Here is a 14362-nt window from a genome sequence, read left to right as displayed (position 1 = left end):
GAGAGAGAGAGAGAGAGAGAGAGAGAGAGAGAGAGAGAGAGAGAGAGAGAGAGAGAGAGAGAGAGTATGTGTGAGTGTGTTTTAAGCTTTGCTTAAAGTTAATATTGATGCAATCAAGTCAGGTGGCCTAAAACAAATTCAACTAAACATTGAAATCACTTTCTTTGTTGATAGCTCAAATTCCCTGTTTGCGATACCAGCTAATCAGGAATTCGTGTATGTGCATACCGGAAATACAGACTCAAGGGACATGTTGGGATACATGGCGAGAAAGTTAATACAAAGTTGTAAAACCAGTTCCAGTGGCACAACATTGAGAAGCCTCAGTAATCTGGATTCAAACCCTATCATAGTGGATGACACCGAATCTGGTAAATTCAGTAAATTGATGATGATAAAATAAGTGGACGTGGAAATAATGAATGATATAATATATATAAGTAAAACATAATTCTTGATATATATAAATAAAATATAATTCTCTGTATTTACAGAGATTCACATGTTTAGATCATTTATACAACAACATATACATTTGGCTTTTGCAAGAGGATTCGATGATAATGTCAGCCGACACTCTATACCGGCCCATTTTGAGGTATATAATTATAAAATAAATAGTTAATTTAATGCTATATATATAATACTGAATATGATATTTATTAAATATTATATTATTAATATTTCTTAAATAATAATAATATTAAAACAATATTTTACAATAAAATAAATAAAAGCCGAGTGACACTTTTCAGATACCTACTTTAAACATATTTTGTCAAGTAGCAAACAAAGTTTTCGATTATTTTATTCACGGAACAGATAAAGAATTGTTGACGCTTCACAATTTATTAGATACTGATGTGAAATTTAGTAAAAGCCGATGCAGCAAAGTACTTCCGAGAGCTTTACAAGCATATCAAGAGAACTTGCCACAGCATTATACAAGGTAAAGTTGTTTGAGATGATCGCGATAGCTACATCACGTCCCAAAAACTTTTTTTACTTTTTAGAGCGTATCACGAATCGAAGTTAGCACATGCAATGGCAGTCTTTGAAATGCATGCCCGCGGTCCATTGTTTGAGGAATTTAGTGAGAAATTACAAGCTGAATGTGACAAGCATTGGCGAGCAGGTCGACAAATGTGCGAAGTGTTATCACTCACCGGTCATCCTTGTACGAATCCCATTCACAGAGGAGGTAGCGAAGGTGCGGGAGGTGGAGAACAAACCGAGCCTAGAGAGGACGACAGGCATGTGCTTTCTTATAATAAATTATTACATATTCATATGTGCATTATATTCACTATACTAATTGCCTTTATTTTTATCCGCAGTGAATTACCTGTTAGAGAGCATTGCAGTGGCGTGAGATATGTGTGCGCTTGCAATTGCGGCAGGGTCCAAGGCTCGAGAGAAGATCCCTTCAGTCTGAGACAGGCGAATCACGACTATTTTCAAATGTTAGCGAAACAATGTGGTTGCGCACAACTAGAAAGCATACAATTCCCCGTGTTTCAACCCAGCACACATAACTATAGGTACAGCATTCGTGCTGTAAGAGATTTCTTCCTGATAGTATTGATCTACTTTCTTGTTTTTCTTCATCTACAGAGCAGCGCAGTTATTTTCAGCAACGAAACGTCATGACTCCTTCAGTCGCAACGGATCTTCCACACCACAAGACACGCAAGCTTGTAGTTTAGGAACCGATACTTTGAATGGCAAGTAATAGCGTCGATAAAAGGAACATTTTTTTATCGAGTGTATAATATCTAGAAATATTGCAGATGAAAATACAGATTATGGTAGCGGTGGTCAATCGTCAGCAACGAGCGACCCGATAGAAGGAGATATTCCGAGATTAAGCAATAAAACAAGTCTGACGCCGAGCGACTCGCACAAAGTTGTTATAGAAGTCACTGACAGCGATGCAGAAAACTCTAAAGGTGTTTCATCGCTACAGAAGTATCCCAAGCAGAACACAAGTCATCGTGACATCAAAATGGCTCTGAAATAATTACTAAAAGTCATTTTTTTAATTAATTACGATTCATTTTAACGTCATTCTAACGTTATTGTGATCTGTTATTCTTGGGATGAATTCAAAGTTTTAATTAGAAATTTATACTGATATATGCGTTTTACAGACAAATCTTTGGTTAGACAACCATCCACGACAGAATACCTACCTGGGATGTTACACACCGAATCACCGGCCGGCTTGTTGCCGCAATTCTCTAGTTGGTCTCTGGTATGCCTTGGACCGAGTAGTCTTTACTCTCATAATTTGGGATTGCAGCATCAGATCGGAGTATTCCCTACCTCCGCGTTTTTACTACCATGGGACGTGACTGTTAGGTGAGAAGAAAGTTTTGTAGTTTCTACGTATATCGGTTCTTTACAGAAAAATTTTCTAATATTCGTTTCTACCAATATAGATTAAGTTTAATCTGATTTAACTTACTCTCTCTTTATCTTTTTCTGGTTCTAAGGATTAGAAAAACATGAAGAATAAGTCGAACCGATATTAAAATTAATTTATATTGATGGAAACGGGGATAAGAAAAATAAATATCCATTACAGACTGGAGCATCAGAAAGAACGAAATCCACTGTGGCCACTAGTGGGCGATCACGGAGGTTACTGCCCACGAGGAGGCAAGAACTTCCAGAATATGAACGCCATACGTGGTCGTAAATCGAAAGGAGGCAAAGAATTCGTGGTGAAAATATTTGTCGGGGTGGAGTACGAGTGTCCGCGTGGACATCGCTTTATGGCGTCTGCGCCCGATAAGGTACTAAAAGCGACTGGAAACGGCATAGTGAAAGACAGTGGAAACAAGGTGACGTCCAGCACCGCTGATATGCCTCTGTACTTTCCTTGCCCTTGCAGGTTCGTAGAACCCAATCGTATTCGGTTTAATGAAGATATGATTCATATATGTGAACCCGTTTAACGCAGAAGTACATTTTTTTTTTCTTTTCATCCTTTTTTAGGCAAACTAAACCTTTAATCGCTCAGCTGATGAGAATTCATGTAGTAACGCCTAAAGCGCCAGTGCACGTCACGTTGAATCCTCGGGTTCAACCTGGTCCTCCACCTTGCCCGATATTCGTCACTGGATGTGAGGAACCGATTAAGCTTTCCCAGAGTGCATATTGGATCTTGAGATTGCCGTATCTTTTTCGTATAATAAAATATGTATACTTCGTATACATATTTTAAATGCTGATGTAATGCAAGGCTAATACCTGATTCTATTAATGTAGATTAATGTACCCTTTTTCTAGTTCTCAGAATTAATGCTCGTTTTTATAAACGCAGTTTAATTCTAATCTTAGTTTAACTTACTTTTTATCTTTTTCTAGTTTTAAACATTAGATAAGGATAAAAAGTAAGTTAAAAAAAAAAATTAACATGTCATAAGTTCATTTCATTATAGATTAATTTTAATCATGATTTAATTTATTCTTTATTTTTGTTTTTAATTTTAACTCTTAGAATTAGAAAAAAAAATAAACAGTAACTTAAATCGAGATTATATTATAGTTAATCTACATCAATGAAAATGAATATAAGTCACTTCTTCAACGTTTTCATTATAATAGTATACTTCTAACAGTTATATTATAATTACATATTTTACAATTACAATAATAATAATATAATTATATTGTAATATAACAAAAAAGAAACAGTTCTCATCTTTGTAACTTTTTTCAATAATTTTTCTTAAAAAATTCTAAAGATATGTATATATGGGTGAGAAAGGACCATATTTACCACCCAAGGAACCGGTACCTCCAGCCCACGGGCGTTTGTTAGCTGGTATGTATGGCATCAGCGAGGTTGTACCGGAGAAGAAATGAAGAGGAGACTACGATGTGATACAAAATATATCGTTGAAAATACCATCGTATATGATATACTATACAAGTGCGTTTCGTGTGTGTTTCGATATAACTGTGCGTTGGAAAATAAAGTACTTAGTTTATAGTTTGTGAATTCTCGACTCGACTCCTTGCTAATCCTGATTCAGAACGATCAACAAGCCCGCGCGCCATACGATTGGTCGCTTTCAAAAGTTCGGTGGAACATGGTGGAACACTTGTTGCCGGTTTGCGCTCGCGATTGGCCCGTTCCGGCATTCCTCGTCTCAAAAGTGCAGGAACGCAACGATGGTTTTCAACGTTTTTATCATAAATTCTTCAAAGATCCCTTCGATCTCCTTTCGCGGTAGAATCGAAACGGATAGAGCGCAAATCTCGCGGTGGTTGCACGACGAGAAGCCAGAGTGAGAAAAGTAAAAACGATACGACGGACGCAACCGCGCAGATGACTTCGTCCTTGACCGCCATTTGCGCATTTTGAACGGCGCAGCCGTTGGATCACACGGACGAAACACATGAAAAGTACTTGTCATCGCGTTTGAATTCGCGAAACGGATAAACAGTATAAACACCCCGTCGCTCGCTTGTCCCGAGAGGAACTCCTGTCGCAGTCACCTGTCGCAATTTTTCCTACGTTGGCGCGTTGTCAGTGAAACTACACGACGTGGACAACGGTTTCAGAGCGGGCAACTGTCTATTTTTAGTGGTGCAGTTTTGTAATCAGTCTTCAACAGGAACAGATGATCGTACATTATTTATTTACCTCGATTATTGTCAAGGCTCGTCGATAGTTTTAGAACTTTTAGGTAATTATGTATTTTAGTATTGATTTTTTTTTGTACTCTTAGTACACATGAAGGATTATTCATTGATTTTCATTATTTTAACAAATATGCAAGAATTATGTGATTCTTACATATACTTTAATATTTTTAGAAAGTATGTATGAGGTTGTGTATTAAAAGAATTTTATATAAATATTCTAATTACTTGTGCTTTTAGTTTTTCGAAAAAAAATGTACAGGACACGAATCACCCAATCGTGTGTATTAAGGGTTAATGCAAAACTTTAGATTCCAAAATTTAATGTCAATACTGAAAATTATAGTGATTTTAATATGAATTAGATTTTTAACATTAACAGTAAATTTTGGAACAGTTCAAGTTGTTCTTGATTTTTATTTCAGATTAATCAATCAGTTGTTCTTGATTTTTATTTCAGATCAATAAATCAGATGCAAAATGGAGTGTAGATTTTTTTTGATAATATTTATCTTGTCATTTAATTGTAAAATTGGTAGCACATCTATGATGGACTGGCTGTGGGGAAGAAAAACAGATGATTCGAATGTCCTTGTTGCCGATGGTGTACCTCTGATCTCGATTCCTTATGAGTCAATGACAGAGGATGAGAAATTTCTTCAAGAGGCTTCCAAATTCACGGATATTCAAGTGTCTTCCCCATTAGAGACTTGTCAGCACAAAGTCATCATGAAGATTAAAACCTCATGCTCCGACATGACAGAGGAAGATCTAGCAAAACTGGGTGTCAATCTCCTTAACTGCCAATCAGCAGTTGAAGGCAGGAAAATGTTTCCGTGCACTGAAGAAATGGTGCGTACTTCATAAAACACGGCGTTTTTGCGAAAAAAACCTTTCTAGATAGTAAACAGATATTATTGTCGATTTTAACGTCAATGTCATAAAAATATCAAATGTTACGATAAATAATGTTTATGCTGTCTGGATTTCGTTATTTCCATTACGATTTGTCGATTATTGAGAAGTCGATATCTTCTATATTCTATCGTTTCATAAAATTTATACAGGAATAATTGAATTATATATATACAATAGAGAGAGTATTTTATTATATTTATTATATTTATCTCTGTGGCTTTTAATGAGAGAGAGACAGTGTGTTTAATGCTCTCGTATGTTTAAGAGTTTATTTATTAAAATTTATCGATTTATCATTTATGTTAATGACAAGAATATTGACTTACATTGTTAGTACGAGAACAGGATATGCTTATGCTGCAGAATGTCAGAACCCTTCACAGTTTGAGGGGGTAAATTCCATGCTTGTTCAAACCTGCACACTTCCCCCTCCCTTTACTTTAGTGGACCTCCCCAAAGCTTATGGTTTCAGTTGCCTAGTACCGCCTATGTTATTCTAGTGTTCGGATTGCTTTATTCGTGCAAATTTTAATATCACAATAAGCTTGACTTTAATTTAAAAAAATTAGAATATAAATAATAAATAACGAATAGTGCGCCAAAAAGAGTGTGCAGTCTTGAAAATATGTGCATGTGACAAAATATAATTGTGTAACTTTGTTGTATAAGTCAGTGTAAGTACAAAGCATGATTTTTATTTTTTTTAGTCTCTTAAGCAATGTACAACCGACATGGATGCTGATATGTGGAATGCGTATCACTTAATAAGTAACAGAGCGAGGGCAATTTGTTATGCAGCTCGAAATACACAATTTCGTGCTCTTACAGAGTTGACTGTCAACAAGCTGATGCAGTCTGCGCATTCTCAAATCAAAGCATTAAATTCCTTGAAGGTAATTACATTTCTTCATTGTACGTTTTTTCAATATATTTCTTAATTCATTCTTTAACTGAGGCATTATATTAATTGTATTAAATAGCACGGTCAAGATCGTTTGGAAGAACAAACAACGGAAGCTCTATTATCGTTAACTGAAAAAAACAAGCTACTTTTGTCACAACAAGAAAACTTGAAGGATGCTCAGGCAACAGCTCACAGTCTTGTAACAACAAACCTAAGAGAGTTGTATAATGAAAAAGCATTAATACGATCTGGCCACGCTCAGCTTACTGCCATGACGGAAGAAATAAAAAATAAATTAGGTTAGTAAACCAAGCTTTTTATACATGGTTTTTTATACTATTATACGTAGAAATTCTAAATATATTTAATATGTTCTTCAGAAAAGGCACATAAAGATCTCGAGCAACAGGCTACCGAACGTGGAGAAAATCATAAGGAGGTATTGCAAGATTTGTTTACCATACAAGAACAAGCGCAAATGATCTGGGAGAAAATCGAACAAAGCACAAATCATTTGTTACAACAACATGAGGAAACTATCCACCAATACGAGCAAACGATGCAGATGCTCACGCAAATTAACGATACTATTCAGTACATTTGGAATCTCACTAATACAATGCGCACGGAAGTAGACCAAAAATTGGGGTGGATTACTGATTACATCGGCGATACTGGTATGATATAAGATATATTTGTTTTATAAGAAACCGATCCAATTCAACAATTGTGTAAAATTGATGAATTTTGTTAAATTAATAACGTAACATATGATCATGTTAGGTTAAAAACTTTTGTTTGAAAAAAAAACATTAGGATAAATTGAAATATGTTTATAATACAATATATTGTTTCTGTATTTTTAGGTGAACAAATGCAAAGAGCATATCGCATATTTTTACACCTTATGTATTTATTAGTGGCGATGATAGTCGCCGCGTTTTTACAAGCACCTTTTTTAACCAGAGCCACTATCATGGGTGTTATACCAGCGAATCTTGTAACCTACTTGAAACAGGGCATGGAAGCTTGTTTAGATTTTACATCTATAACGGTATTAATATTCTTGATCACCGCAAGTGAGTATATATTAAAACGTGTGATAAAATGTTTCTAAAAGAAATATAGAAAACGAGACAGTAATTGTGTAATGCATACGAATACTTCCGTGTATTACATTGACGTTTGACGTTTATTTCTTTAACGCAGTGCATTTTTTAATGCTGGGAATACAACGTATAATCGGACCAAACGTCCCGGAAGCGAAAACGAAGTTAATAAAGCTGATTCATCAACAAAAAGGCTATTCGAATGGAATTGATGACAACACATCTTCGTCGAATTCTAATTCCGTACCAAAAATGCAGTTGAACACAACATTAATGAGTAAAGTGCGAAAACTGTACAATCTCAGCGTTTCGCAAATAAATAATTTCAGAGGTATTTCTTCTATTTAAGACTGAAATTAAGCGAGAGAAATGGTTTGATGATTATTACAACATCTGATAATTTTTCCAGGGAAACTTAATGTCTTGTTAGAGGCAGTCGCTTCGTGGGGTGGACGAAATTTAAATGCGCATGAGGAGCTCTCTTGTTCGTATCAACCGTCGAGGAAGAAGCGTGAGGACATTATTCACTTGCAGTCTGCACTAACAAAAGGTCCGATAGAATGTGATTCTTCTATCGACAGCGTGACGTCATGGCAGTATCAAGATAATTATTCCACAGATTATAACGATTATAACACAAATGATTTTAACGACACAGGAAAGTCGTTTGAGCATTTGCGGTACCACATGGGTTTGCCGCGAACTAGAAGGTAAATAAATAATTGTCGTCAGATGAAAAATTATTTTAAAAAAGAGGAAATCGTAAAATAACTAAGGAATGTTTTCAGTAATACTCCGATGCTGAAAATACCTTGTATGGGAATAACGAGAAATGGCAGGAGATGTCGAGCGTTTGTTTCACCCGGACATAACTACTGTTACCACCACTCCGGTACATTGAGTGAGCATCTTGATTAATCGAAAAAAAGATTAATAATTGCAAAATAGTAATGTTTATATAATAATTGCTAAAAATTGGGGTAAATATTTATTTATTATAATGTAAAATATTAGTACAATAATTAATACGATTTTAATAAGAAAGTAATGCGAGAAAAAAGTTCATGAGAAAAAAAATAATTACTTTGGGAAGGATAAGTAATTAAATATAGTTATAAATAATTTATGTACATTTTGCGATTTTGTAAATAACGTTCTTTCGATGATAATAGTGATCTCAAGATCACTTTAAATTTGATAATATTTTCAATATATATATATTTTAGTGTTTTAGTTAGGTAGGTGTTTTAATTAAATTAATTTATATGACTTGTATTATTTGATCGTTGGGATTCAAGTATATTTCTATATCGAGACGTACCCTGTACAGTTAAGAACTGTGCTATTAAAAAACCATAAAAATTGTTTTCAATAGCACAGTTTAAATAGTATGAATTTCAAGATCAAACTCTAAATAACTCTGACCATTCAAGCCTGAAAATAAAATCAAACAGTTTAAATTGTTCAATTTGATTTTTTACGGAAGTCTAAAATAAAATGAACGTTTCCTCCTTACGAATGTTATTTTCGCTCGAATTTCTCTCCATGTTCGAATTATTTCAACAATTGAAGCTTTAACTATTCGTACAATTAGATCTCACAATTTATTTAAAATCTTTTGTCTAATCAGTTAATAGAAATATACGTTCCTCTCAGTGATAAATGTACAATACATATTTAAAGAAGATACGTAATCTCTTATCTTTTCCGTAATAACGGATAATAATAATAATTAATTCTGTGTTTAATGTAAGCGATATTTAATATTTGTAGCGAGGTATAATCTACTGTTTTATAAGAAAGAATATATCGAAGTACAAAACTTATGATATAAATGATTGTAACACTTATATACGAAACTCTGTAAATTAATATAAATATAAATTTTTATTATAAATATTAAAAAGCTTATGGTTTTTCAAACTTCTTCCGGCTCTCGTTGGAATGTTATGAAAATATATATAAATTTTGAAGAATTAATGTAATCTAAACATAATGCATATATAGTTTCATATAAGTATATACATCATATTTATATTAAGTTTATTTTTTAAATATTTTCAATTTTTATGTAATTGACGGTTATTTCTCAATTTATATTGTATATTAATTATATATATTTAAATAAATATAATTATACAATATATAAGTGTACTTTATAATATAAGTAAACTTTATATATGCATAATATATAGCAATATATATAATTCATATATATAAATTTTGAAATAAATTTACACATGTAAGTTTTGAAAAACCACAAGTGACCGGTATGTGTTTCAACAGACTGCCATATTGAATTGCGTACACGCAGCATCATTCGTCAGCTCCTGAAATTTCGCGTGTCTGTCGAGATTAGCTCCCACAACCAAGTTGTGCAGATTGCAATAATTTACCCCGTAATCAAATATTGTGAACCAATCGCTTGAAACAGATTCAGCCTACATATAAATAATATTTTTGTTAGTCTAACATTCGGCAATTTAAACTTTAGAGTTTTACATATAATTATTAAAGAAAAAATTTAATACGTTCTTTAATATAAAATTTATCAAAGAATGCGCCATTACTCAGTGAGAAATGACTGTCAATTAGATATCGAATCAACATTTAATTGACATCGAAATCATCATATCGATGTTGATTCGATGAATCATTTCTCACTGAGTAAAAATTAATGCGAAATTAATGAGATATCTCATGTTGTTCGACGCATATTGTAATATCGTTCCTACTTTCATTACTTAGCGAAAAATTACCGTCAATTAGACATCGAATTGACATTTAATTTACTTCAAAATTATCGACGTTGATTCGATGAATCATTTCTTGCTGGGTAAACATTAATGCGAAATTAATGAGATATCTCATGTTGTTTTCGACGCATATTGTAATATCGTTCGTGTTTTCATTATTTTTCGTATAATAATTATTATGTTCAATTAAAAGTGTACCTTAGCGAAACACGTGTTATTTATCTCCTCGAAGATGATCTCGATCCTCTCGAGCGACTTCGATGTCCTGTGTGTCGCTCGAATTACGTTGCTCTCCACAGGTAGCTTGAGCTGTCGCGCGAGATAAAAGTTAAAGTTAATTTGCATTTAAAAATCAGATATTACGCTTACCGTATACTGACAAGTGTCGTCACGCTGTTGACAAGTGTTCCAAGAAGACCAATTCGTTATCTGGCGTCGGAACTTTTGCATCACATGCGCGCACGGGTCGTCAAACTTCCTAGAGTAATGTGATCTTTAAAAAGTATTTAAATAACTCAGTTGGATAAAATATTTCCGTAGGAATCGTTTCATCTTTGTATACTTTTACACACTCAAATTTCTAATGCGTTTTAGGATTTTATAAACTGCGATTTATTTCTGCTCTTCCTTTCAAGCGCACTCATCTTTCTTTGGTTAGAAATATATTATATTTTTTTTTATATAAGAAGCGTATCGGTTCTAAAGTTTCTATGTACCTACTTGATGTTAATTTTAAAAGATACTCGAAGCGACCGAAAGTAATAAAATAGCGAGCTACCCCGGTACGACGCCGTCTGTTCTCGTGGAGTCGGAAAAGCGCGGATCGTTTATTTTTCGGGCGGTGTCGTCCCGGCCAAAGCAAAATATACGAGCTCCACGTCGCGCCGGCGATATTGAGTTTCCCTGTGTATATAACGCGTCACGGGAGCGGCGTGGACGTTGCTTCAAAAGAAACTTTTCGAAAGCTCTAGTCCTCGTAAAAACGACGCGACGATCATTCGCATTAGCTATTGCCGTAGGATGAAAGGGATCCGATCTCTCGGCGCTCAGAGAAAAAAGGAACCGATAACGGCAGCTGTGGCGGAATGTAAATCCGTTCAAAAAGCTCTTGAACCTGTTCATAAAAATACCGACGTTTTGCTCATTATTTTGTTGCGGCGAAGTGTTTGATAATCGATGAATAGCTTTTGGCGAATGGCGCGTCACTTATTCGCGAAGAAACGACGAAATTTGGCTATACGCTATTTCTTGCGATTTCGGAATTTTAACTTTTCGAAAATCGTGACAATCCAGTAAATACCATGATGATCCAGTAAATACCAACTGAACATAACATAACATCAATGTTAGAATTTCACATTCAATACTATAAATGTAATATAATACATATTATATGTAACAGTTAGTCCTTACCGTACTAATATGGGTAACTAGTGACCGAGCGATTCCTGTTCTTTGAGTCTTTCGGTAATTATAAATTATACTACATTTTATTATTTTCTAAAATAAAGAGTCAATATTTATTCTAGAAAGTTGGAAGTATGTTGGTGAATTTTTAGAGATTTTTAAAATTATTTTGAAGAGGTGAAAAAATGAAGACATTTGAAGTGACCCTTGATGGTATGGATGAGGCATCAAATTGTAGATGGTACGGTAAGGGTTAAATGTTAAATGTGAAGTTATAACATTGGTATTTATTGAAAACTCTGTCTTGGTAGTCAAAGTTCCATAAAAAACTTATCTGAATTTAAAAAGAACGCATAACAAGCGTTATTATCTAGTCAAAGTACAGGATTTGGAAAGTTACTTTACAAGTTACTTATAAGTTACCTTTTATTATTAGAAATTGAGTACAAGTTCGAGTATTTTATTTTTGGTTATACTATTTGCTCAATTTTGTATTGAGTACTTTTTGTACTGAATTTCTATAACAAACACATAGATAATGTAAAAAATAACTTACAAAGTAACTTCCTCAACTTTGTCAAAGTATTATCCGTTTTTCTGCAGCGCAATTCTCACAAATCTGTTGATGTGTACATAGAGCGTAATTACCATTTAACAATACATGAAGCATGCAGAGGATATGGGAACAGCATTACACCGATCACAATGCACAACAAGATCACCAACATCCCAATAAGACTGTAAACACAGTATTTGCATCTTCCCTTGGATGACGCAATTGTTAAAATTACCGAAGGCTTGTCGTCCACTGTGTAAAACAATGAACAAGTAATTCATCAAATATATCATTTTTAAAAAGATCAGAAGATTATCTCATGCGCATATAATGGTCTAGTTTACATAGTGCACTTGATACGTGTATTAATTAGTAGCTTTCTAATAAATTATTTTAATTTCAGTAATGTATTCAAAGAATGATGTACTAAATTGATACAATATGTATCAAAATGATTAATTAAATATACATATCGTGCATATATTTACATGTATCGCTGAAATTAAGATAATTCAATAGAAAATTATTAGTTAGTACCCATATCAAGTGCACGATGTAAACTAGACCAATAGATGCGTATAATAAACGAAGAAATCTCCAAGAAGAATATCGAAGAATATTATATTCTTACCAGAGCGAGTCAATGCTCTAAAAAATTATGGAGAAAGCTTACGTCTCAGAGGATAAAGATTAGAATTGTTACTTTTGACAACTATGAAGATTCGAAAGAATTTAATTCTTCGAAGTTAACTACGAACTTTTAAAGTTTAAGGTAACTCCGAAGCTTCGAAACATAACTCTGAAACTCAAAAACCCATTGAAATATCTTACACTTCGAAGATTCGAAGTTAAGTCCGAAAATTCAAAATGATTTCAAATCTTCGAAGCTGTTAAAAGTAACAGCTCTAATCAACTGAGACAAAACTTACAAAACAACTAGATGATTAAAAAAAATATAATGTTGATCTTTTACTTAAAAATTAAATTTTGCATGAAGCTTAAAAATGTCTCGCCTAAAAATATCGATTGGAGATCCATTCGACATATAAATGGACGTGTAATACAATTACAATGTGTATTTAATCGAAAGAAGTTTAAATGTAATTAATCGAAGAATTTCAAAGAGAATAAAAGAAGAGAAACTAACCGTTTTGTCCCGACGTTACACGATCATCCTGCGCTTTTGCCGATTCTCTAGGGTGGCGAAAATAATACGGCGGCGACGAGCCAATCGTCACGTTATCTCCGTGCGTCGACATCATTCCCGTCCTCTTGAGACTCTTCGACGACCGGACCATATTACACATCGATCATCTTTCATGAGCGGAACGAAAAAGAAAGAAAAAAGAAACGCACGTCCTTCTCCGAAATCTGTCTCTATGCTGAAGGCAAACGACTGTCGTCCCATGGGCCGTGTATTTATTACATTGCACGATTGTTTTCACAGAGAACCTTTCAAATCGGTCCTCCTGCACCACTCGATTCTGTCCGCTAAAATCTGGGAAAAGACAGCCGAAAAATTAAAACAATAAAATAAATAAAATAAAATAAACTCAGAAAGAGACCTAAAAACTAAATAGAGAAGAACTCCTCTGCGGAATGCTACGGAATTATCAATGATACGTACATACTTAACGGCGGCTTCCCACCAGTGTAGATCGGCAGACCTTTTTTTTTCTTATAAACTTTTTTTACGACACCTCGATGACGCGATGGACCTCCCTAATGAATACTATCCACTAAAACACGTCCCCATAAATGTACCCAGCTCAGTTACTAGCCTTTTTTCCGCGCCTCTTTTCCACGTTCTCGATTAATTTAATTGTAAAAATTAATTTATCTAGTACAAGAGTTTTAATTACTTTCTTCCTCTTTATTCTCCACCCTTGTTATAAATTATTACACATCAATTCTTTGGCTATGTATATATAAAGATAATTTATATATTAATTATTATATTAATATATTCTCAAATATTATTAATATACAGGGAATGGAAGTAACTCGTTACTTGTAACGAAGTTACAGTTACAAGTTACTTTTTTGGTAACTTTAC

The 14362-nt window shown here is 33.9% G+C and overlaps 3 protein-coding genes across 4 annotated transcripts in view; 2 read left to right on the top strand and 1 right to left on the bottom strand.

Moving 5' to 3' along the window:
- Positions 1 to 5129, top strand: part of LOC108768937 (protein SMG8) — a 6376-nt gene extending 1247 nt beyond the window's left edge. The window contains exons 5-16 of one of the 2 annotated variants that reach the window (XM_018519649.1): positions 175 to 371; positions 495 to 598; positions 756 to 949; positions 1014 to 1253; positions 1338 to 1541; positions 1615 to 1724; positions 1791 to 1949; positions 2151 to 2361; positions 2588 to 2896; positions 3001 to 3180; positions 3753 to 4700; positions 5117 to 5129. In XM_018519649.1, coding sequence (XP_018375151.1) covers positions 175 to 371; positions 495 to 598; positions 756 to 949; positions 1014 to 1253; positions 1338 to 1541; positions 1615 to 1724; positions 1791 to 1949; positions 2151 to 2361; positions 2588 to 2896; positions 3001 to 3180; positions 3753 to 3873 — 2029 coding nt within the window. In that variant the 3' untranslated portion in view covers positions 3874 to 4700; positions 5117 to 5129. Of the gene's footprint in view, positions 1 to 174; positions 372 to 494; positions 599 to 755; positions 950 to 1013; positions 1254 to 1337; positions 1542 to 1614; positions 1725 to 1790; positions 1950 to 2150; positions 2362 to 2587; positions 2897 to 3000; positions 3181 to 3752; positions 4701 to 5116 lie in introns of those variants that run through there. The other variant, XM_018519650.1, reaches the window with a different exon arrangement.
- Position 5130: 1 nt separating this feature from the next.
- LOC108768938 (protein brambleberry) lies at positions 5131 to 8635 on the top strand. Its single transcript, XM_018519651.1, has 8 exons — positions 5131 to 5508; positions 6282 to 6467; positions 6555 to 6777; positions 6859 to 7155; positions 7345 to 7557; positions 7688 to 7918; positions 7997 to 8297; positions 8376 to 8635. The coding sequence occupies exons 1-8, from the start codon at positions 5137 to 5139 to the stop codon at positions 8503 to 8505; spliced, it is 1953 nt and encodes a 650-aa protein (XP_018375153.1). The 5' UTR covers positions 5131 to 5136; the 3' UTR covers positions 8506 to 8635.
- A 1142-nt stretch (positions 8636 to 9777) lies between these two features.
- Positions 9778 to 13702, bottom strand: LOC108768780 (uncharacterized). Its single transcript, XM_018519344.1, has 5 exons — positions 13454 to 13702; positions 12399 to 12558; positions 10713 to 10821; positions 10542 to 10652; positions 9778 to 10028 (listed from the first exon to the last, which is right to left on the bottom strand). Exons 1-5 carry the CDS (start codon positions 13611 to 13613, stop codon positions 9867 to 9869), a joined length of 702 nt encoding a protein of 233 aa, XP_018374846.1. The 5' UTR covers positions 13614 to 13702; the 3' UTR covers positions 9778 to 9866.
- Positions 13703 to 14362: the final 660 nt, after the last annotated feature.

The sequence above is a fragment of the Trachymyrmex cornetzi genome, unplaced genomic scaffold, assembly GCF_001594075.2.
Source record: "Trachymyrmex cornetzi isolate Tcor2-1 unplaced genomic scaffold, Tcor1.1 scaffold83, whole genome shotgun sequence".
Classification (NCBI taxonomy): Eukaryota; Metazoa; Arthropoda; class Insecta; order Hymenoptera; family Formicidae; genus Trachymyrmex; species Trachymyrmex cornetzi.
This window is presented reverse-complemented; position numbering and strand designations above follow the sequence as displayed.

Excerpts from the sequence above, each read along its gene's own strand:
- LOC108768938 (XM_018519651.1), top strand. The coding sequence starts at position 5,137 with ATGGAGTGTAGATTTTTTTTGATAATATTTATCTTGTCATTTAATTGT. Across the intron at positions 7,156-7,344 it reads TGATTACATCGGCGATACTG|GTGAACAAATGCAAAGAGCA; the intron begins GTATGATATAAG and ends CTGTATTTTTAG. Across the intron at positions 7,558-7,687 it reads AATATTCTTGATCACCGCAA|TGCATTTTTTAATGCTGGGA; the intron begins GTGAGTATATAT and ends TCTTTAACGCAG.
- LOC108768780 (XM_018519344.1), bottom strand. The coding sequence starts at position 13,613 with ATGTGTAATATGGTCCGGTCGTCGAAGAGTCTCAAGAGGACGGGAATG. Across the intron at positions 10,822-12,398 it reads GCTTCATGTATTGTTAAATG|GAAGTTTGACGACCCGTGCG; the intron begins GTAATTACGCTC and ends ACATTACTCTAG. Across the intron at positions 10,029-10,541 it reads ATAACACGTGTTTCGCTAAG|GCTGAATCTGTTTCAAGCGA; the intron begins GTACACTTTTAA and ends ATTTATATGTAG.